The sequence below is a fragment of the Microcaecilia unicolor genome, chromosome 7, assembly GCF_901765095.1.
Source record: "Microcaecilia unicolor chromosome 7, aMicUni1.1, whole genome shotgun sequence".
Taxonomy (NCBI): domain Eukaryota; kingdom Metazoa; phylum Chordata; class Amphibia; order Gymnophiona; family Siphonopidae; genus Microcaecilia; species Microcaecilia unicolor.
In genome coordinates, this window is record NC_044037.1 from 127,980,034 (window position 1) to 128,004,606 (window position 24,573).

Sequence of the window (24,573 nt, forward strand, 5' to 3'; positions counted from 1 at the left end):
TAATCCGTATATTTTTTTGGTCTTGGGATTGATAATTTGTTTGGTTTGTGTGGTGATGTTGCAAATTTGGCAATGGCCACATTTAAAATGCCCACAAATTTTAGTTGAATTTCTATTGATCGATGGTCTGATGTCTGCAGGACTGAGAATCTCTTTAACATTTCTTGTCCTAGAGAAGGCGATACGTAAGTCAATATTTTCAAAGGTGTGTGTGGTCTTCATAATTTCCCATCTCTTCTTGATCATGGTTGCAAGGTATTCACTGTGTTCACTATGTTGCATTACCATTGTAAATTTGTTGTCATCATCTTGATGTCTCAGATACTTGGAGAGAAGTAAACTCCTGTTGTTGTATTTGGCCCTCCGATATGCTCTCTTCAAAATGGATTTGCTATAGCCTCTGTCAAGTAAATTAGACATGAGGTTATCAGCTTGAATCTTGAAAGTGGAAAGATCAGAGCAGATACGCCTTATCCTGAGCATTTGTGAGAAAGGAAGGCTCTCTTTCAAATGTGTAGGGTGACAGCTAGAGCTGTGTAGAAACGTGTTCCTATCTGTCTCTTTTTTGTATACTTTAGTGACAAATCCATCTGATGTAATGTTCACTTCTACATCTAAATAATGGATACATTTAAATGAGTGTTGCTCAGTGAACTGAATATTCTCATCACAGCTGTTAAGCCATGTCATAAATTTGTGTAGGTCTGTCACTGAGCCTGTCCATATCATGAAGATATCATCGATATATCTCCACCACTGTGCAATGACCTCATGAAAAGGAGATTGCGCAATCCATGTTGACTCAAACTGGGACATGTATAAGTTGGCGATGGACGGGGCAAATGTAGCCCCCATCGCCACCCCACTCGTTTGTAGGTAAAATTTATCTAGAAAAAGAAAATAATTCTCTTTCATCGCTATTCTCGCGAGTGTTAGAAGAAAGTCCGTAGGTATATGGTGTGGTCTTATTCTATTTTCAAGTATGCTCTTTATGTTGTTCAAAGCTTCGTCCTGAGGAATGGACGTTTATAATGAACACACGTCCAGCGTAACCATTAGAGCATTCTTGTATTTGAACTCAATTTCCAAAATTTTTTCAAGAAAATGGGTAGTGTCCCTGATGTATGATGGATATTTTGACACCCCCGACAGTTCTCCAGCAACAGGAAGTTGCATCAGAGAAGACAGGATGTGACAGAGGGAGGCCTTTGGAGGCTGGCATGTGGCAGCTTGCATTTATCACTGATACTGCTGGTGACCCATGGAAACATTAGAGGATGGCTGGGGGAAGGAGGAAAGAAATAGAGAAATGCTAGTCCATGCTAGGTTGTGGGGGAGAGGAAGAAGATATGATGGACCTTAGGGTTGGAGGGGTGAAGTATTGGTCATGAAGTGAGGCACCCTGTAATAGTAATGCTTCTTCCCCCCCCTCCCCCCCACGAACTGTATGCCTTGGGTGGCAAACCATTTGCGGTGGGGATGGCATGGCACTTTGTCACTGAAGAGGCTTTGTCATTGTTATTCCACTTGTAAAAATTCAGTTTAGCTACAGTGGTGGAAATAAGTATTTGATCCCTTGCTGATTTTGTAAGTTTGCCCACTGACAAAGACATGAGCAGCCCATAATTGAAGGGTAGGTTATTGGTAACAATGAGAGATAGCACATCACAAATTAAATCCGGAAAATCACATTGTGGAAAGTATATGAATTTATTTGCATTCTGCAGAGGGAAATAAGTATTTGATCCCCCACCAACCAGTAAGAGATCTGGCCCCTACAGACCAGGTAGATGCTCCAAATCAACTCGTTACCTGCATGACAGACAGCTGTCGGCAATGGTCACCTGTATGAAAGACACCTGTCCACAGACTCAGTGAATCAGTCAGACTCTAACCTCTACAAAATGGCCAAGAGCAAGGAGCTGTCTAAGGATGTCAGGGACAAGATCATACACCTGCACAAGGCTGGAATGGGCTAAAAACCATCAGTAAGACGCTGGGCGAGAAGGAGACAACTGTTGGTGCCATAGTAAGAAAATGGAAGAAGTACAAAATGACTGTCAATCGACAAAGATCTGGGGCTCCACGCAAAATCTCACCTCGTGGGGTATCCTTGATCATGAGGAAGGTTAGAAATCAGCCTACAACTACAAGGGGGGAACTTGTCAATGATCTCAAGGCAGCTGGGACCACTGTCACCACGAAAACCATTGGTAACACATTACGACATAACGGATTGCAATCCTGCAGTGCCCGCAAGGTCCCCCTGCTCCGGAAGGCACATGTGACGGCCCGTCTGAAGTTTGCCAGTGAACACCTGGATGATGCCGAGAGTGATTGGGAGAAGGTGCTGTGGTCAGATGAGACAAAAATTGAGCTCTTTGGCATGAACTCAACTCGCCGTGTTTGGAGGAAGAGAAATGCTGCCTATGACCCAAAGAACACCGTCCCCACTGTCAAGCATGGAGGTGGAAATGTTATGTTTTGGGGGTGTTTCTCTGCTAAGGGCACAGGACTACTTCACCGCATCAATGGGAGAATGGATGGGGCCATGTACCGTACAATTCTGAGTGACAACCTCCTTCCCTCCGCCAGGGCCTTAAAAATGGGTCGTGGCTGGGTCTTCCAGCACGACAATGACCCAAAACATACAGCCAAGGCAACAAAGGAGTGGCTCAGGAAGAAGCACATTAGGGTCATGGAGTGGCCTAGCCAGTCACCAGACCTTAATCCCATTGAAAACTTATGGAGGGAGCTGAAGCTGCGAGTTGCCAAGCGACAGCCCAGAACTCTTAATGATTTAGAGATGATCTGCAAAGAGGAGTGGACCAAAATTCCTCCTGACATGTGTGCAAACCTCATCATCAACTACAGAAGACGTCTGACCGCTGTGCTTGCCAACAAGGGTTTTGCCACCAAGTATTAGGTCTTGTTTGCCAGAGGGATTAAATACTTATTTCCCTCTGCAGAATGCAAATAAATTCATATACTTTCCACAATGTGATTTTCCGGATTTAATTTGTGATGTGCTATCTCTCACTGTTACCAATAACCTACCCTTCAATTATGGGCTGCTCATGTCTTTGTCAGTGGGCAAACTTACAAAATCAGCAAGGGATCAAATACTTATTTCCACCACTGTATGTAATTATTTTATCCTAGAGATAGTGGTGCAGATTTTTATTTTTTTTTTTACTGGATTGGTTGATGACAAAGTAAAATATTTGAAAGTTATTTTTTCTTTTTTCTTTTTTTTTTTTTTTTTTATTTTCAAATTTTAATAACAATATTCAATAAATCTTGAATAAAATACACGAAATATGCAACATCATCATAGGGAAACAATAATACAAAGAGAAATAGAAAAACAAAACTCTTATCGACCACAATTTAGGAATTGATCCAAGAAAAAGAAATTAAATTATAAGCTAATATTACAAAGCCTATTCTCTAATTGTTAAACCAAAGACTGCACCATGCTCTGTTGACTTAATCCAAGCTACTATACAGTGTTACATTCAGGATTAAATTTTCACAATTACACTCTCTTTGCTTAATAAAAAAAATCCTCTAACTGCTTAGGTTCAAAAAATTGATATTGCTTTGTTTGATACAGTATCCTACAAACACAAGGAAATTTCAATTGAAAATTTGCTCCTAAAGCTACTACCCTAGGACGCTGTAAAAGAAATAAGTTTCTTCTCTTTTGGGTTTCCCTGGATAAATCCGGGAAAACCCTTACTTTTGAACCTAAAAATAAAAAATTCAAATGTCTCAAGGACAGTCTGAGTACAGCATCTCTATCTAATTCTAATGCAAATGTCACTAACAAAGTACCGTATTTTTCGGACTATAATACGCACCGGACCATAAAATGCACCTAGGTTTTAGAGGAGGGAAATAGGAAAAAAAATTTTTTCCTTTTTCCCTGCTCTAAAACCCAGGTGCTCCGGTGCGTCTTGTCCGAATCCCTCCCTCCAAGTTCGGGATCGCCGTCAGGGTTACCTCCTCCCCCCCCCCCCCCCCGGCCCTGTCACCACCTCTCCCCTTACGCGATCTTCCCTGGTGGTCTAGTGACGTCGGGGCAGGAAAGAGCCCCCTCTTTCCTGCCCAGCGCGCTGCTCTCCATCCTCCTGTATGCATTGCTGCCTGACGGTCTCGGCGAGATTCAAAATGGCCGCCGAGAATTGAAGTCTCGGCGGCCATTTTGAATCTCGCCGAGACCGTCAGGCTGCATACAGGAGGATGGAGAGCAGCGCGCTGGGCAGGAAAGAGGGGGCTCTTTCCTGCCCCAATGTCACTAGACCACCAGGGAAGATCGCGTGAGTAAGGGGAGAAGTGGTGACAGGGCCGGGGGGGGGGGGAGGAGGTAACCCTGACGGCGATCCCGAACTCGGAGGGCGGGCGGCCTGCCAGCCAGCCAAATCTACCTTCGGACTATAAGACGCATCCCCCATTTTCCTCCAAATTTTGGGGGAAAAAAGTGCGTCTTATAGTCCGAAAAATACGGTAGTTCTTTGTGTGACAACCTCCAGAGATGATTCCAGGAACTCAGTCAAGTTCATTACACCTTGAGGGTTTAAATTATCTGGGTTTTTCCCAGTAATTTGCAAATAGTATGCCCTTGTAATAGGTGGTAAAGAATTTTCAAGTAGTCCCAGGATTTCTACTAAATATTTCTTAACCATTTGTACTGGTGACACAAGTGGAGATTTAGGAAAATTAATAATTCTTAGGTTAAGTCTCTTTGATTGATTCTCCAAATATTCCAAGCGTTTAGAGGCAAAATTCCTTTCTTTAATCAAAGACTGCTCCACGATTTCCATTTTTTCAAGTTTACCAGAGAGGGTTTTTACCTCTGCTGCTTGGAGATCATTAATTTGTAATTGTTTCAATGTAGATCCAGCCAAAACCTTGATAGTTTCAGAATTCTTTACTATCATAGTTTGTAAAGCAGAGAGAGTTGTGGAATTTAAATCCCAAAGTGACTCTAATGTCACTTCAGCAGGTCTTTCCAACTTCCCCTCAAAAACCAGTGGAGGTGCTTTAGCAACTTGTTCCAGGATACTCACAGTCACAGCAGGAGTAGAGCTTTCCTCTGGAATATTGAAGCTTACAGCGTTTGTTCCAGCTTGGAGCAAGTTCCCTCCCTGAATGCTCCTTTCACCTGACAGGATTGAAGCAACAGGACTCGCCACAAAACTCTCTCTTCCTGGTTGGGGTGGTGCTATACGTGGGACAGGGCTCAAAGAAGCCCCGTCGACACTGTCGGTTGGCTCCGAGGGGCAGACTCCAGCAGCAGGAGTAGAGGTCATACCTGAGCCAGACGCAATTCCAAAGTGTTCGAGCGTCGGCTGTTGGAGTGGGGGTTTATTGCCTGGGGCAGAGGGAATCTCCCTGACTTTCCCTTGTCTCTTACCCAACTGAAACAGCAGGTAAGAGGCTCTTTCCAGAGTCAGCTTGAGCACTATTCAGAACGTGTCTGTCAGTGCAAGTCACACCGTCGCCATCTTGGATCTCCGAAAGTTATTTTTTCTAGTTTTCTAAAACTGATTTTGCTGCTATTTGTTTTACTATTGTTTAAGAGAATTAGGGAAGTTTAATTGTGTAAGCATATGCTTGAAAATAGCCTTGATTTACAAAAAGATATTTCTGTACATTTTGTTTAATAAAACTACAGGTGACAGTTTAATTATTTGTAGCTCACCAATTGGTCGGGTTCTGAAACAGCGTTTGCCATTTGGAGCCTCACCTACCCCAATTCCTGTTTTTCTTAGATTGTTTTCAAAATTAAAGGTCAACTCTTTAAAGGAAACCTACAGGGTTAAAATAATGCTCCTTTATATCACATAATGATCTAAAGTTGTAAGCTTATGTAACTAGATGGATAAGAAGCTGTATCTTGAAAATGTTGGCATTTTATGGATAGCAGGTTGTGCATATATCCTTATCAGTGTGGAGAGAAAAAATTGGGCAGATTGTATGAGCCAATTTGTTTCTTTCTGCGATTGTCTACTATGTTTGTATATTGAGGGGTTAATATAAGACTTTGTTTTTTCTGTTGTGTATAGGGTGAGCAAGGCATGGCAGGACCAGAGGTAAGTTATGTAAATGGTTTGATTTTATTGAATATAATTAATATTACCACCTAACCTGAACTCAGATTTTGTATTCTGAGTCTCTGAATTTAGATTCTAAGGTAGTCTCTCTTGCTGGTATGATAATCCCCTATTGGCAGCACTGGAGGACTTGTAGTAAAGACCAGTGCTATGGCATATAGGCTAAGGGATCATCTTTCACTCCTTGTTTAACACAATGGTACATAGACTGAGGAAGGCCCTATCTCTTTCTGCTTCCCTACCTGGCTCAATAGCACAAATTAAAGAAACCTTCCTGACACTGGAACTGAAGAAAAATTTGCTAGGGTGCTACCATGCAGATGGTGTAGCATATGGCTGTGCAGTGACATTAATTTATGCTTCTGTTCTATTTTAGGGTCCACGTGGACAGAAAGGAGAGATTGGTTTTCCTGGAAGACCTGTAAGAATTATTTTCTGTATTTCAAATTCCTTTGTATATTTCCAGTATTTGACCTTTCAATACCCTCTGCACTTCTAGAAAGCGCTGCTCTTCCCACTGTTTCCTCTGCCTTTTCTATTGCTGTAACCATCGAGTGCTTAATTAGTATGCAAAGTGGAGGTGAAACTGTGGAGTCAGGGTTGGGGACAGGAGCAACAGGAAAAGAGTGGCTGTTGGTGTCGGGATCAAAGTGTGTGTGCTCTTCTCTAGACTCATCCCCTACATTCCTGTTCCCTGTAGGTTTCCTGGAAGGGATGGGCTAGAGTAAAACACTCCTGCTACTCAGGGGTCTGAAGAGAAGTGACCAGAACTGCATTCCAGACCTTTCCCCCAGAAATTAAGCCTTGAAGCTATCTGTGGCTAGCATGCTTAACCCATGGTCCTTATTTTGACCATTCCTATATTATATTATAGCATAAGAGTTAAGGTCCTCCATTCTTTCTAATATATATTTCTATATCTTACATTAAGATTATGTAGTTGAGAAACTACTAATTTAGAAATTGGAGGGGGGCAGAGTTTAAGCACAAGGTCAGAAAATAATTGGGAATCCAAGTAGCTGAAAAAACTAAAGGGCTATAGAATCTCAACAGGTTGATATTACACACACTGAAATTCCTGGGGTGCCTGAAAAGAGTGATACGCATCTGGAAAGGGAGGAAACATTTATTAAAGCATTACAAAGGTGTCTTTAGAACTTAAGATTCAATTATGCACCTAAATTGGTCTGTTTGAAAATGTATTCTGACAAGAGTGTGTTCTACTCTCTCTGTCTCCTGATAGTCTCTCTCTACTCAGGAGATTAGCATGCAGATAAAACATCACTGTGAAAACTCGGAACTCTTGAACCAAAATGTTCTTTAATGAAAAGTCAAACAAAAGGAAATAACTTACAGTTAGATGTGCTTGCAGAACTGAGAGTCTGTTCTCTGTCAGCTCACCCTGTATACAAGAGGAGCCAGGGGATCTCAGCACCAAGCTGAGAGAGTAGATTCTGTGAATACTTTTAAACTGCTAAAAACCTGGTTAGTTTATAATAGCTCGAAGGGGGAGTATGCACAACGTCAGCTTACAATTCTTAGAAAACCATGCTGTAGAGAAACTCTCAGCCCCAAAAGGAGAGAGAGAGGATGGGCTAGAGTAGCACACTCCTGCTGCTCAGGGGTCTGAAGAGAAGTGACCAGCATATTCAGGGACAAGGGCCAGCCAATAGGAAAAGTCCCATAAGGCTCAGGAAACTGGGACCTGTGCTCAAGAAAGCCTATTACAGGGCACTGTGGGAGCTAACATTTATTAAAGCATTACAAAGGTGTTTTTAGAACTTAAGATTCAATTATGCTCCTAAATTAGTCTGTTTGAAAATGTATTCTGACAGAGTGTGTTCTACTCTCTCTGTCTCCTGATAGTCTCTCTCTACTCAGGAGATTATCATGCAGATAAAACATCACTGTGAAGCAGGGCCGTGCCTAGGGTCTCCGACGCCCCCCTGCAGTTGCCCCCCCCCCCCCCCCGAAAACGATCGCTACACTACCCGCCCTCTTCTCCCCAGATCCTTTTCCTTTTTTGTTTAAATTTACCTCTGTCCGGCGGCAGCGTAACGTTAGTGAGAAGGAGGCGGCGCTCCCCCGCCCCGACGTGTCAGTCTTCCCTTCGCTCAGTGTCCCGCCTTCTTCTGACGTCATTTCTCACTTGGAAAGGTTTTGGTGATGATCCCCAATGACCAACTGTTGCTCTGTGCTTGGCTGTCTTTCAGCAATACAAGGTCACCACCTTGTAGGTTAAACTGGTTATTCTGCCACTTATTTCGATACTGTAGAGTAGGAAGGTATTCTCTCTTCCAGCGTTTCCCAAAGATGTCTGAGAGGTATTGAACCTGCGTCCATTGATGCTTGTAGAAGTTACTGTGTTTGAAATCTCCAGGTAGAGTAGGAATGGCATTAGTCTTTCACATCAAAAGCATAGCTGGTGTTAAAATCAATGGTGACTCTGGATCTGATGACCCTGGTACCAGGGGTCTTGAGTTTATGATAGCCATGACCTTGATCTGCATCCAAGAGCATGGCATCAAGGATACAACAAGCTATTCCAATCATTCACTCCCATGCTCCTCCCATACAGTACATTCATAAAGCATATGCATTAAAGTTCCTATAGAAGCATTACAATGCCAACATTTATTGCTCTTAGATAAGCCAGCATTATAGAGTCTATTTGGAGTCCAAGTAGACCTCTGATATAAAAAATGGAGCGATTGCTTGTTGATACTGAGGCTAGAGGTCTCATAGTAGTTAACCAAAAGGAATTCCAGGTTTTTCCAGATAGTGCACGACCAACACCTGCTTCCCATAAAGTGTGAAGAGTCACATTAGTTGGCAAAACAGTAGAGAGTAATAGGCATAGCTTACGGCACCATACCCGTTTTCCTTTACAAATGAGATCATTTTTAAAGAGTTTATAGAATTTAATTGGTATCCCTTCAGGTCCTGGGCTTTTACAGTACTAGGATTAATGTCTTTTATAGCTTGTAAAATTTCTGTATCTGTAATGGGTTCGTGCAACGAATCGTGATCTGAAATTGATATATGAGGGCCCTTTAAAGATGACAAAAATTGTTGTATATGGACTACAGGATTGGGGGCTTCAGATTGATATAGCTTAGAATAAAAATGTGAAATGCTTCTGAAATCTCTTGTAAGGAAAAGTGGATAATACAAGATTGCAATTTAATAGCATGTATCTGAACTTTGGTTTTCTTTCTCTTTAAATAATACGCAAGTGAGTGACTATTCTTATTTCGTTCAGAATAATGTCTGGAATGATATTCAATAAGTTCCTAACCTGCTTTAACACTTAATAATTATTTAGCTCTAATTTGGATTTATATAGATTGTTCAGTATCAGGGGGTCATTGGAAGCAAAATAATCACTTTCAAATTCTTTCATTTTTTCTTTCCAGAGAAATAATTTGAGCATTATCTGCTTTGTTCTTATGGGCATATGCAGAAATCATTTCTCCTCTTAGAGCAGCTTTGTATGCTTCCCAAATTGTCGGTAAAGGAATATCCGGGGAATTATTCAAATGAAAAAATTATTGAGTACATTTTTGAAGACGAGTTTTTATGGTATCATCTGCTAAGAGATAACAGGGCAATCGCCATTAAGGAGATCTAATAAGTGAGGGAGTTTCCCAATTTAAGGAAATGGAAACAGGAGCATGGTCCGAAACTACAATAGGAGAAATATTGGTGTGAGACAATGATGACAACAGAGATTGCAAGATTAAAAAATGATCTATTCTAGAAAAGCTATTATGGGTTGATGAGAAAAAGGTGTATTCCTATAATGGGATGTTGTAATCTCCATGGGTCCTGCAAGTGAAATTGGGAAACAAGGGAATATAAAGTAGTAGAGGCTTTAGCTGGTGAGATTTTGGTTCTAGAGTGTCTATCTAACCAGATATCTAAAGGTAAATTAAAATCACCTGCCATAATGATAGGCAGTGAATCATAAGTTTGCAATTTTTGACAAAGATGACAAAAAAAATCAGGAGAATCTGTATTAGGTGCATGTATGTTCACTAAAATCATAGAAGACTGATATAGAGAAACTTTTAATATTAACCATATACCATTAGGGTCAGCCTTCTGTTATAGCACCTCTAAAGAAATATCTTTATGAACCAAAATAGAAACTCCATGTCTTCTTCCCTCTGATGGAGCATCATAAGAATTAGCAATCCAGTTAGCTCCTTTAATAAACAAAGTAGTACTAGAAACATGAGTTTCCTGTAGAAATATAATTTGTGAATGTAGTTATTTTAAATATAGGAGAATCTTTATAAATCTTAATTGGATGGCGTAGACCATTGACATTCCAAGAAATTATATTTATAATAGTGTTAAGTGACATCAAAAGTGTTGTTCACACTGTAAAATCTTATGAAAAAAAATATAAAGTGATAATGTATAAGGTACAATATGTTTGAAAGCAGTAGAAATCTAACGACATAAAGAACTTGAACAGTTTAACCATCAACTAATCAGAAATAGGGCTGCAAATGAGAGCAAGAAGTCACCCAAATTATCACTCCTAAGTACAGCAAATTATAGTGTCTAAGCATTTATAGGTAACTAGTAAAAAAAAAGGCTCATTTCTCACACAATTGAAATGGGCGCTTGCAAGGTTATCATGTAATGGCAATTATGTTTTGAAGAGAACCATTAGGAAAAATGTTCTGTCATGATAAGTAATAATTGGGAGGGGTGTATAATGAGTAATATGCTCCAGGGGTATGAGATACGGATTGTTTTATCTATGTTTTTTTTTAATCTTTATTTTTTTGTGATTTTTATTTATAATATTTTTTAAAAGATAAAAAGTACACAGACTCCATCCATGTCCAGCATTTCTCCTCTCTTCCCTCCCCTCAATCCATGTCCAGCATTTCTCCTGTCTTCCCTCCCCTCCATCCATGTGCATCTCCTTCCTGACTTCCCTCCCCTCCATCCATTCATCCATGTCCAGCAACTCTCCATTCTCCCCTGCCCTCTCCTCCATCTACCTATATCCAGCAAATTTCCTCTCTCCCCCCTGCCCCCTCCATTCATCCATCTATGTTCAGCAATTCTCCTCTCTCCCCCCCCTCCCCTCCATCCAGGTCCAGCCATTCTCCCCTGCCCTCTCCTCCATCCACCCATAACCAGCAAATTTCCTCTCTCCCCTGCCCCCATTCATCCGTCCATGTCCAGCAATTCTCCTCTCTCCCTTACCCTCCACTCCATCCATCCATGTCCAGCAACTCTCCATTCTCCCCTGCCCTCTCCTCCATCCATCCATGTCCAGCAACTCTCCATTCTCCCATGCCCTCTCCTCCATCCATCCATGTCCAGCAACTCTCCATTCTCCCCTGCCCTCTCCACCATCCATCCATGTCCAGCAACTCTCCATTCTCCCATGCCCTCTCCTCCATCCATCCATATTCAGCAAACTTGCTCTCTCCCCTGCCCCCTCCATCCATCCATGTCTAGCAATTCTTCTCTCTCCCCTGCCCTCCTGTCCTGTCCAGCGATCTCTTCTCTCCCCCTGCCCTGCCCTCCTGTCCAGTGATCTCTTCTCTCCCCTTGCCCTACCGTCCTCTCCTGTCCAGCGATCTCTTCTCTCCCCCTCCCTCCCATCCATGTCCAGCGATTATCCCTGTCCTCCTTCAGCTCCCTGACAGCCCTGCTCTCTATTTCTTCCTCCCCCCCCCCCCCCCCCCCCCACCGCGCGTTTAACCCTTTTACTTTCAGGCGCAGCGATGGCAGTGAAGAGGACAACACAGCTTCTCCCTTCCCTCAGACAGTGCCTCCCCCCCTCGTGGAAACAGGAAATGTGATGGAAGGGAGAAGCTGGAGGTGAGCCCACTGTGTTGTCCTCTTCACTGCCGTCGCAGCGCCTGAAAGTAAAAGGGTTAAACGCGCAAAGGGGGAGGAACGGAGAGGAGGGCTGTCGATCGGGGAGCTGAGGGTGGGAAGGAGCGGAAGGACTGTCTGAGAGCTGCCTGGCTGCAGCGCTGCTGCGCCAGGCAGCCCTGCGTTTGGGGGGGCAGCAGCCAGGGGAAGGTCACAGTTGGACTGGGGAGGCTTAGCCTCCCCAAGCCTCTTATATGGGGCGCCTATGACTGTCCTCCCATCCTGTCCATGTCCATCAATTCTCCCCTGCCCTCCCCTTCCCTTCCTCCCTCCCTCCCCTCAATGTCCCGCGATTCCTCCTGACATCATCTCGCCTCCAGCGTTCCCTTCCCCCTGATTGTTCCGCCCTCTGACGTAATTACGTTTTGACGCGAGGGCGGGGCAATGAGTGGGAATGGATGTTACGAACCCAGGCATCCAGATGTAGAATGTTGGAGGTGCATATTATTATATAGGATTATGAGAAATCTGCAGACCTACATCTGGAAATTACTGCGAAAACATTAAATAATTAACTGACATATAATATGATATATGTAATATGCAACTGATAATAGTGTATGTCTCGTAACCCATACTGCTGTGTCATTTGGTAAGGCAGCCTCAGTCAGAAAGCAAAAATTGAAGGTCATGTCGCCATTCCTTGTGACTGATATTGATCCAAGTAGTTTTGTAATTGCTCAGGAGCATCAAAAGATCTTGTAGAATTATTGAAGGTAATTGTCATATGTGCAGGATATTGCAGACCATATTTGGCACCCATAGATTTCAAGCGTGCACGCATTTCCAAGAAAGATTTGTGCTTCCTTGCCGTTGTTTTTGCTAGGTCTGGCACAATTATAAGTGTCTTTCCCCTCAAATTGCAAATCTTTAGCAGCACAGGCACTAGTTAGAATGTGCAATGCCTGTGGAAATCTTAGTAATTTTGCAACTACGGGCCTAGGATGTAGGAGGCCTACCTTCAGCTTTGAGAGAGTGTGGTGAGCGCTTTCAAATTGCAAGGGAGGATCTTTAGGTATGCGCAGAATGTTCGGGAGCCATGCCTGTAGAAAACTGATCATGTCTGGGCCTTCCACTCCTTCTTTTAAACCCAGAATACGAATGTTGTTCTGTCGATGTCTGTTTGAAAGATCCTCTAGCTCTTGCTCTAATTTTTTCAAGTATTTCTGCGTTTGCGCATGTTGGTGCGCCACATGAAGATCCATTCGGGTACTTCTGGTCTCAAGTTTTTCAACTCAAATTTGAAAACTGCCAAGGAGTTGGTAAGATTTTGAAAATCCGCTTTAAACTCTCATGTAGTTTCATAATGTTTTGAGGTAAGTTCACGCAGAGCACGGAGCTCTTCCATAAAGACTTCCGAGGATGAAATGGAACTTTTTCCCGTCGCCATCTTGATTGGGGACGGAGGATCCTGCTTGGTATGTTTAGCACCTGATGGAATCAGATTTAAAGCTTCTATTTTCTCTGGTTTGTTCGTTGACATTGTAGAAGGAAGCTTAGGATCAATATATAATACTCGGAGCAAAAATCAGTTGCAAACAAAAGCGCTAAGATTTATTTTCAGTTTGAAGAAAGGAGCAGATAATTCAGGCAGCCATCTCGCTGTTCTGTTTCCCAACTTGAAAAATTAGAGAAACGATGTGCTCCCAAGTTGCTTTCAGGCATAACTTTAGTAGCAAAAACAGTTGTCTCTTGACAAATCTCTGCGTCAGAGTCAAGGATCTATAAGTTCAAAGGAGTTCTCTGTCACTGGAGATGTGTGGTCAGGTTTTAGAAGAAAGTCTGGTCCTGATAACCATGTGGTTTCCACTAGAGTTGCTGGCACAGCTCTGATGACATAATCTGCTGGATTTTGGTCAGTTGGCATGTAATGCCACTGTTCTGATCGTGTTGACGTTCATATGAGTTCAACTCTGTTGCTGATGTATACGTAAAATCTCCTGATTTGGTTATAAATGTAGCCCAGGATGACTTTACTGTCAGTTTAAAAATCGATAGACATGGGAAGCAACTGCTTGCCCTGGGATATGTAGTATGAAATATTGCCACAATTTGGGTTTCTGCCTGGTACTTGTGACCTGGCTTGGCCACTGTTTGGAAAACAGGATACTGGGCTAGATGGACCATTGGTCTGACCCAGTATGGCTACTCTTATGTTCTTATGCCCATTTTATTGAGTATCATTTCTGTTATTTCTACTGCTAGCACTACTCCACACAATTCTAAGCATGGAATGGTATGATTGGGTTGTGGTGCTAGCTTGGCTTTTCTAAAGATGAATCCCAGATGACACAGCCCATCTGTGTCTGTAGCTTTCAAGTAGGCCATTGCTGCTATTTTCAGAAGAGTCTGAGAAGATTGTTCAGCGCTGCATGCATCTGATAGCGCTATATAAATGCTAATAGTAGTAGTAGTAGTAGAAGATGCAAATTTCTTTGTGAGAGGCAGTACTGAGGGCTGCAGGGATGTAAGTGTGTGGAATGTTCAGTTGTTAAAGAATCTTTAGAGAATCTTTCCATTTTTCCCTTTCTTGTTGCATTTCTGGTGGCAATGGAACATCTCACTTATGGGAAAGTTCTCTCAATAGGGATCTTCCTTGAATGGTGACAGGAGCCACAAACCACAGTGGGTCGTACAAACTATTGACTGTGGACAAATACACCTCTGCGTGTATATGGCTTCTCTTGGGCAGAGGCTTGAAAGGTAAATATATCTCTTTTTAGATCCCAATACAATCCAAGGCTTCTCTGAAGTGGAGGGGTGTCTACTTTTAGATCTAGATCTTTTAAATCACCTTTAAAGTATGCACCTTAGTTCACAAAATCATTCACGGTGAAGCCCCTGCATACATGTCTGATTTAATAGATCTGCCACCCAGAAACACCAAAAGATCATCCCGAACTTTCCTCAATCTCCACTTCCTTAAGTGCAAAGGCATAAAATACAAAGTACTGCTTGCATCAACCTTCTCCTATATGAGCATGCAATACTGGAATGCACTACCACGCAACCTGAAAACAATCTACGAATTAACCGACTTCCACAAACGATTGAAGACTCATCTCTTTGAGAAAATTTACTGCAAGGATCAAAACACATGAACTCCATGCACACCAATAGAAATGCATCAATACACTCTTTTCTGAATTCTCTTCCCCCGTATTTTCTCCACACTTAAAAATCTACCCACAGATAAAATTGTTATACCCTAACGCTCTCTTGCTATTGTTCGATCGCCCTATCATTTCCCCACTGTTACATCCCATAGTTTCTATGCCCCTAATGATGTTTTGACTTGACTTTGTCTTCCCATAATTCTTCACAGTGTAACCCATAATCGTACTGCAAGAAATTGTATTTCCATCATTCACAATGTAAGCCACACTGAGCCCGCAAATAGGTGGGAAAATGTGGGATACAAATGCAATAAATAAATAAATGATCTTCTGCAGGAAATGCTCTCGTTATTTCTGAACTGTTAGAGGCAGGGACGTAGGCAGACCTGCCATTTTGGGTGGGCCCAGAGTTAATCTGGGTGGGCCCTTCCCACCCCCACCCCTGGACATACATACAATATAGTGGGTTTTTTTTTTTTTTAAATGACCCAACATCTGTCCTTTTCTCTCTGAACCCCACCCCTGATCCTACCTCAGAGCTATTGCCCATTGCAATTCATAGTAACATAGTAGATGACGGCAGAAAAAGACCTGCGCGGTCCATCCAGTCTGCCCAACAAGATAAACTCACATGTGCTACTTTTTGTGTATACCTTACCTTGATTTGTACCTTTCCTTTTCCGGGCACAGACCGTATAAGTCTGCCCAGCACTATCCCCGCCTCCCAACCACCAGCCCCGCCTCCCACCACCAGTTCTGGCACAGACTGTATAAGTCTGCCCAGCACTATCTCCGCCTCCAAACCACCAGTCCTGCCTCCCACCATCGGCTCTGGCACAAACCGTATAAGTCTGCCCAGCACCATCTCCGTCTCCTGCCACCGGCTTTGCCACCCAATCTCGTCTAAGCTCTTTAGGATCCATTCCTATAGGCAAACTATGCCGGCCCTGCAGGCTTCTCTCTACCACTTTCCCGCCAAAGAAGCAAGAAGTGACATCATTGAGAGGACATGATAGAGAGAAGCCTGCAGGACTGGCGCAGGCTGCCTATAGGAATTGCCGCCGGCAGTAGCTCTGAGGTAGACCAAGAGGGGGGTTCCAGAGAGAGACAGGCAGGTGCCAGGCCACGAGTGGAGAAGAGGGAGAGAGAGAGTAGTGAGGTGCCACTACTGAAGAGTTTTGGTGGCCTCATGGGTTGCTGACTGGGTGGGCCTGAGGCAAGACTGGGTGGGCCTGTGCCCTCCCAAGCCCACCCTTAGCTACGCCACTGGTTAGAGGTGATTTTATGAAGTCTCAGATTGGCCTCTGCCTGCATTGCTTGTATTCTTCTCAGCAAGTTAGTGGTTTCTTCTGCAATAGGTAAAGGTTTCAAACCATCGTCTACATAAGTCTCTCAATGAAGTGTCTGGCATCCGTGCCATATTCTCTTCCACCTTCTTGGGCTGTCCTCGTAAGCCCGTAGGTTGCTACTGCAGTTGATGGACTGTTATCAAAGAAATTAACTCTCATTCTGTGTTCCACAATTTCCTGGTTGATGTCATTGTCATGGTACCACAGGAATCTCTAGTAGTTTCTGTATTCTTTGTGTACAACAAAGCAATAGAACATCAGCTGGATAGCTGCCGTTATGGCGATAGGGTCCTTTCTAAAGCGAATCAAGACTCCTATTAGGCTGTAGGTTATGTCAGGCCCAGAAAGCAGCACATTGCTGAGTGAGATTCCTTGAAACTGAGCACTGGAATCAAACACTATCCTGATCTGGCCTGGTTTTTGTAGATGATATACCCCAAAGGTAGGTAAATACCAACATTCTTCATTGTCTTTTAATAGTGGAGCTGAGCCTTTGAGACAAATCTGGAGGGTGTTACTAGGCCACTGGGGACAGGACCCGGAGACTAATGTGCTACTGTCGATAACTGGCAATGTAGAGTTCCCAGCGGGAAGAGAGAATCGAGTTTTTAGGAACCTGGAGAGACAGGGGGTGACACTTTTGGAGAATTTCCTCCAAGCGGATGGATCACTGTTGTCCTATGAGGAATTCGAAAGGAGATGTGCGGGAGGACCTCTGACAAGGCTGGCTTATTTACAGCTGGCACATTACCATAGGGGATTACCCCAGTCCGCGTTCACATTGGAGTTTGGCGGGAGGGTTCAGGACTTCCTAAGGGGAGATGCAGTGGGGCAAACCTCCATATCTTGGTTTCATAAGGCACTGGGAGAATTCAAACCTAACAGAGATATTGGTGAAGTAGTGAGGAGATGGGAGCAAGAGGTGGGGGGCACAATAGCAGAAGGGAAGGTGATGGCTGTGCTCAAAGGGCTAACAGGGGTAGTACATAGTGCAGAACTGCAGGAGTGCCATTTTCGATCAATACATAGGGCATATTTCTCAGGCAAGCAAGCATGGCATGCAGGGGTGGAGGGGGCAGATAGATGCCGAAAGTGTGGAGTGGGCATGCCCTCATTGGCACATGGGATGTGGCAGTGTCAACCCATTTAGAGGTTCTGGACAGCTCTCGCCCGGTTTGTTTCGGGGACTTTGGGTTATAGGATACAGTTCACATTTGAACAGATAATGTTTAGCTCATCACTGGTGTGGGCGGTAGGGACGAGGGAAGAGAAGTTGTTCCTAAGTAAATCCTGCATTCTGGGGAAAAAATGCATATTGAATCACTGGCTGATGGACGTATACCGCCCTCATATTGATATTGGATGAATAAACTGCATGTGCTTATGCTTTGGGAGGCAAAAGGTGCTCGATATACACCAAAACGGAGGCAACAATTCATTAAAACATGGAAGGCATATTTAAATGTTATAGCTCCTAAAGTTAGAAGCCAGGTGATGAATGAATTGGGATGACTGTGGAATGAATGGAGGGGATGGGGGGGGGGGGGATAGTGTTCAAGGGGTACGGGGGGGGGGAGACTGCGGTGGAGTATCACTAGATATATTATAAGTAGAGATAATAAGGAACTCAAATTGTGGTCTCACGATTACTTACATGATGCTAAGAGAGGGAGTGAGGACAGGCGGAGACATAGCACAAGCTGTTAGCAGAACCTCGTATAAGCAGGTATCTGTGAGCTGCTCATTTTCTCCTATTGTTCTCTTTATTATCAAGAATGTACTGCTGTTTAGGCAAAGGGGTGGAATGGAGGGGAGGATAGGGTAAGGGGATAATATTGTTAAAAGTTTGAGGGTTATAGTCATCATTCAGCAATTGCTGTGTTTGTATAGGTATACCTACAGTTAAAAAGTGCACTGTTGGAGATGTTTGTCTTGATTACCTGTGCATCACTTGGTTGAAAAACAATTGGATCCTGCGGGGGCTTTCAGAGTTCCGGCTCCTATGGGGAACATGGCAACAGAGCCGGTTTGATGTTAGTGGGGGGTATACTGAGGGGGGCATAGTTGGGGGATAGTGATAAATGACACATATATATGAAAAGTATTGATGATGACTGTCTGCACATGACTGTAATTAGTTATATCTGATGTAACTATCTCTGATGATTATCAATGTGTCTGTTATATTAGAGTGTCATCAATAAAAAAATTGTTGAAACTAATAGTGGAGCTGACTATATAAGGACGTTATCCAGCATGCTCTGCATGAATGTTGTAAAATGCTATTTTCTCTCTGGTTTCCTTCTCAGAGTCTGTTCAATTAAGTGAAATAAGAGAGTCATGTTCTGGGTGTCTGGAATGGTAGTGGAGCCACCCAGCTGTTGGACTCATCTTCATAGAAATCCTTATCCATAATTCTCAAGAACTCTGTCATCTACTGAAAGAGTTGGTTTGTCATCATCCTTGGTGACTTGGAACACCTTATTCCCCAGATGTTCTTCTAAATCTGGTGGAGAAGTGTCCTGAGCTATGGTTGAGCTGAGGTCTGTGAACCTCCTTCACGTGCAGATAGTTACGACAAGTCTTGAACAAGGTGCTGCACCCATTTTCCAAAATGCAAGTTTTGTAGATATTTACACTTGGTCTCGATTGTCTGTTAAGGCAGACGTAACCTCACCCACCCCAGGGCAAGTCGGTAGGCATATGGATTATCGGGTGGACCTGCACGTGACCCATGATCTCTGATCAAGGTTGGTGAATCTCTTCCCAACAAGAGTAAGGTCTTGGCATTTGGGTCCAAAGACTGCAGATACTCCACTATAGGTTGGAAATTATTACGGTGTTGTGCAACCTCTTGTGTGGGAATTTCTTCTTGGTTATCAGGTATCTGATTACATTCAATAAGAGTTAGATGGGTCTTGTTTCTACCATCCATCACTTCTATCACATATCCACTTACTCTTCTCCCTGTCCTTTTTCTCATCCCTATGCAGGTCTTGAGGTTGTAGGGATATTGAGCTCCTTGGATGTCAAATACGTCAAAGAACTCTGTCCATGCCAGGGAGTACTCTGCTCATCTATGGTGGCATACATCTTTACTGCCTTTTCTGGTTGCTCTTTTGGATATATTTTAGCTACACATTTCTTTGTGCATGACCGTCCACTGCGGCCTCCTCTGCATACCTATGTACAGTTTGGAGAAATGTTTTGGTGGTGACACTTGCCTCTACCTTCTCCTCCCTGCCACGACTTGACACTGGGGCAAGGGTTCCTATAGTCATAGACATATTCTTGAAAGGTGGTAAGGCTGTTCACTTTTCTACTCCATACACTTAATGGCTGCTTTACAGTCTTTAGCCATGTAATTGGATGAAGATCAACATTTGTAGCAGGTTCTGTACTTTTTCAACAGATCTTTACGTTCTCTTAAGGGTTTCTCCCTAAACCCTCTACATTTCTTGAGAGAATGAGATTACTTATGTAGAGGACACTGTCTTTATGGATTCTCTACTTTCCCTGTAGTATGAGAACGATCAGTTGGTCAAGTTGCTGTGGGTGGCACATCTGTCATATTGTACAGCTACAGGTTTCCTGGCATTACTGTACTTCTTGACTGGCCTTTCACTTGGGAAGTAGCCTGTCTTGACTGCTTCATGTTCTAAATATTAAAGCTTCCACCTAATACAAAATTACAATGGTGTATGGGGAAAAGCCTCAAAGAGCTCCCAGATCCAATATCAATCTGTCGGAGCTAAAATAGACCATCAGGTCTTCTCTTCATCATAGGCAAAAAAAAAACCCTTTTAGGTGGCCCTCGATGAATTTCTATAGGCAAAAACCCCTTATGGGGAAAAGCCTCAAAGAGCTCCCAGATCCAATATCAATCTGTCGGAGCTAAAATAGACCATCAGGTCTTCTCTTCATCATAGGCAAAAAAAACCCTTTTAGGTGGCCCTCGATGAATTTCTATAGGCAAAAACCCCTTATGAGCAGCCCTAAGTAAATTTCTACTGGGACCGCAGTAATTTATTCAAAATTTTTTGTTTTTCAAGAATAAGAATTTTTTAAGGAAAAAAACATATTGTGTTGCAATGCACTTAGCTTTATTGCTTGAGATTCAATGCTACTCCTGCTTCATGCTGTGTTGTTCCTTGTTGAGTTACCCCGAGCCGACGTTGGCCAGCGTTTCGCTGCTTTTTCAAGGTCTCGGGTACTTACTGCAGGATACAAACACAAGAGTTAATATATTGCAACTTAAACTATTTGACAAAAATTCTTACTATGAAGCCATCAGCACAGTACTTGGAACTCTTTGCACGGCGTTTCAAATGTAGCTAGTCTGACCTAGAGAGACATCACTCAACTGATATAAGTAAAATATCTGACGTCAGACGCTGACTACTCATTGTCCAATCAGGAATTTAGAGAAATACTACAATTGGATATTCTAAAAGAAATAACACCAATCCAATCGAGAGTTTAGACCTCGCGGTTCTAAAGAGTGTAGTTTAAAGATCCAACGTTGTTCAGCTTGTAATAATTGTCTTTGATGATCGCCTCCTCGCGGGGATTTTAAAAGTTCTTGTAGGACAAAACATTTCAAATCTTTAAATTCATGTCTTAGATCAGTACAGTGTTTGCCTATGATGAAGAGAAGACCTGATGGTCTATTTTAGCTCCGACAGATTGATATTGGATCTGGGAGCTCTTTGAGATTTTGACTGCTTCATGCACATCAAACACGAAGCTGTGGTAATTTCTCCTGTTTGCCAGATCCCAGATGAACTTCACAAAGACAGTGAACGGAGGAAACCTTTCTTGGTGGTGGTCTTTATACTTGGTGCCTACTGATGACCATTTTTCTTTTATGTCACGTGGCAGCATTGATATAATCTCATTTATGCCCCAAGCTGTGTCCAAGTAGTACAGGCCAGGAAGGTTTGATTCAGGTTTGAGTTCTTCCAGTTCCTGGATGAGGTTTCCTATTCCCTGTAATTTGTTGTTATCTTTATTGGTGATCTTTGAGAAATTCCTTATTTTTTTCCATCAGTGCCTGCTGAATAGCTTCTGGGCTGCCATTGCACTGTTCAAGTCTCTCCTATATGTTGTTCCATTTTATTATCATGTTCATTTCTTGGTTTGGGATAGGCTTCATTATTGTCATGGCCTTCTTAAAGTTAGATTTCCATCTTCTATACTTTTCAGGGCAGTCATTGAAATGGTAAAGCCCCACATTCACCATCTTTTTGCACCATCTTGTTGCTAGATCTTCTGTCTCTGAAATTTCTAACATGCTGGCAGTGGGTGCCTGTGGCTGGCTGTGTGCTGGGCTTGGTCTGAAGTCATGCGTGAAGTGTGGCTGGTGGGTGGCTCTTTCTTAATTACAGGTAGTTTTGCTGGGCGTAACTGCTCAACTTTTACCTGTGCCCAGTTCCTGGGTAGCGCCAGAGTCTGTGGTTGAAATGAAGTGTTTCCCTTGGTGTGCTATCCTGGAACGAAAGCCAGGGCTAGTGCATCCGTTTGCATACAAGTGAGTAGATCACTGTGGTGTCAGCTGGCCTCCACGCCGTGTTTTACTGTGTGGAGGAACATGCTTGCTCAGAATCTGATGACTCTTCTGAGTCAGACAGTGACTGTGCACTGATGTGAGCCTTCACATATTCTGCTGTTCGCTGGGCAGAACCTTCTGCAGTGATATGGCTGAGCTGACTCTCCCCACCATCCTGCCTTGAGGATGGTTGCTTCTTTCTCTAGGCTGATGTCTAACTCAGCCTCCTTGTGTTCAGAGGCGGCAACAGCAGTGGCAGCATCAGCCATAGACGCCGACTCCATGGGTTCTGTGGGTGCTCGAGCACCCCCAATAATTTCCATCCCGCCGTTGGAAGTTCCAGTTCCAACCGAAGCCCGACCTTCCCGCCCTCTTCTCCCACAACAGTCCTCCGTCCTCGCCTTCCTTCCACCCAGAATTTAAAACTTATTTTACCTCAGGTCCTGGCAGCAGTGAAAGGCAAGCAGGCTCACCTTCAGCCTTGCCTTCTCTCTCATCTCTGGTCCCGCCCTCATTTCCTGTTTCCGTGAAGGCGGGACCAGACCTGAGAGAAGGGAAGGCTGAAGGCAAGCCTGCTTGCCTTTCACTGCTGCCGGGACCTGAAGTAAAATGAGTTTTAAATTCTGGGCAGCAGGAAGGCGAGGACGGAGGGCTGTTGTGGGAGAAGAGGGCTGGGGTTGGGACTGGAACTCAGGAGGGGGTGCTGAAAAGGGGCAGGTGGTGACGTTTGGGGTGAGTTACTGGACATGGAGGGGAGGGGAGAGGAGAAATTGCTGGACATGGAGGGGAGGGCAGGGGAGAGATAAGAAATCGCTGAACATGGAGGGGAGGGCAGGGGAGAGAGGAGAATTGCTGGATATGGATGGCGGAGAGGGCATGGAGAGGAGAGTTGCTGGACATGGATGGATGGAGAGGAGGGGAGGGCAGGGGAGAGAGGAGAGTTGCTGTACATGGATGGAGGGGAAGGCAGGAGAAATGCTGGACATGTATGGAGGAGAGGGAAGTCGGGAAGGAGATGCACATGGATGGAGGGCAGGGGAGAAAGAAGACATGCTGGACTGGACATGGAGTGGAGAAAGACAGAGGAAGTAGATGCACATGGAGGGGAGAGGAGAAATGCTGGACATGGGTGGAGGGGAGGGAAGACAGAGGAGGAGATGTATATGGATGGAGGGGGAGAGGAGAAATGCTGGACATGGATGGAGGGGAGGGAAGACAGAGGAAGTGAGGTGAACATGGATGGAGGGGCGGAGAGAGAGGAGAAATGCTGGACATGGATGGAGGGGGGTAGAGGAAAAATGCTGGACATGGATGGAATGGACGGGAAGAAAGAGGAAGAAGATGACTGAGATGAGGGCAAGGGAAAAGAAGAGAAAATAGACGCTGGATGGAAAGGGGGAATTTCCAGAGTGCTGAGAATGATTTTCTCCTGCTAGGTCTGTGTGAGGTTCTAAGTCTCGCGTTGCCTCCGCCACCCTAGACTGGCATATAAAGTATATGGCCTCTTGTCTCTCTCTTTGCACCAGACTATCTGCTGTATTTTGCCTTCATAGAAATTGACAGTACTCTAGTGACTTTTGCTGATACGGCTTATAGGTTGTTTGCAATTGGTCTACGTGGAGGGGCATAATCGAACGCGAACATCCAACTCCATGGGCGTATCTCCGAGAACGGGTACGTGAAGGGGCGGGACAAACCGTATTTTCAGAAAAAAATGGGCGTCCACCTTTTTTCCGATAATACGGTTTGTGCCAGCCAAATGCATTGGATTTGTACGGATTTGAGCTGGGCAGTTTCGTTTTTCATCGATAATAGAAGCTGAAGACGTCCAGCTCAAAAACGACCAAATCCAGGATTTGAAGTGCACTGGCCCCCCTCACATGCCAGGACACCAACCGGGCACCCTAGGGGGCACTTGTAACAATTAAAAAAAAAAAAACGTTAACTACCTCTGAAGTCCATAGCTCCCTTCCCTTGGGTGCTGAGACTCAAATCCCCCCCCCCCCCCCCAAACCCACTGCCCACAACTCTACACCATTACCATAGCATTTATGGCTGAAGGGGGGCACCTAGATGTGGGTACAGTGGGTTTTGGGGGCGGTTTGGAGGGCTCCCATTTACCACCACAAGTGTAACAGGTGGGAGGGGGGGTGGGCCTGGGTCCACCTGGCTGAAGTCCACTGCACCCACTAACAACTGCTCCAGGAACCTGCATACTGCTGTGATGGAGCTGGGTATGACATTTGAGGCTGGCATACAGGCTGGAAAAAAAAGTTTTTTAAGTTGTTTTTTTTGGGTGGGAGGGGGTTAGTGACCACTGGGGGAGCCAGGGGTGGTCATCCCCGATTCCCTCTGGTGGTCATCTGGTCATTTAGGGCACTTTTTTGGGACTTGTTCGTGAAAAAAAAGGGTAAAAAAAGTGACCCAAATTCGCGCTAAAAACGCCTTTCTTTTTTCGATTATCGGCTGAGGATGCCCATCTCTACTCGGCTGATAAACATGCCCCAGTCCCGCCTTCACCACGCCTCCAA

General features: G+C 44.0%; 1 protein-coding gene across 1 annotated transcript in view; it reads left to right on the forward strand.

Moving 5' to 3' along the window:
• COL18A1 (collagen type XVIII alpha 1 chain) overlaps window positions 1–24,573 on the forward strand; it is a 782,170-nt gene that overhangs the window by 583,391 nt on the left and 174,206 nt on the right. The window contains exons 19-20 of the mRNA XM_030210084.1: window positions 6,072–6,098; window positions 6,496–6,540. Of these exons, the coding sequence (XP_030065944.1) occupies window positions 6,072–6,098; window positions 6,496–6,540 (72 nt within the window). The remainder of the gene's footprint in view (window positions 1–6,071; window positions 6,099–6,495; window positions 6,541–24,573) is intronic.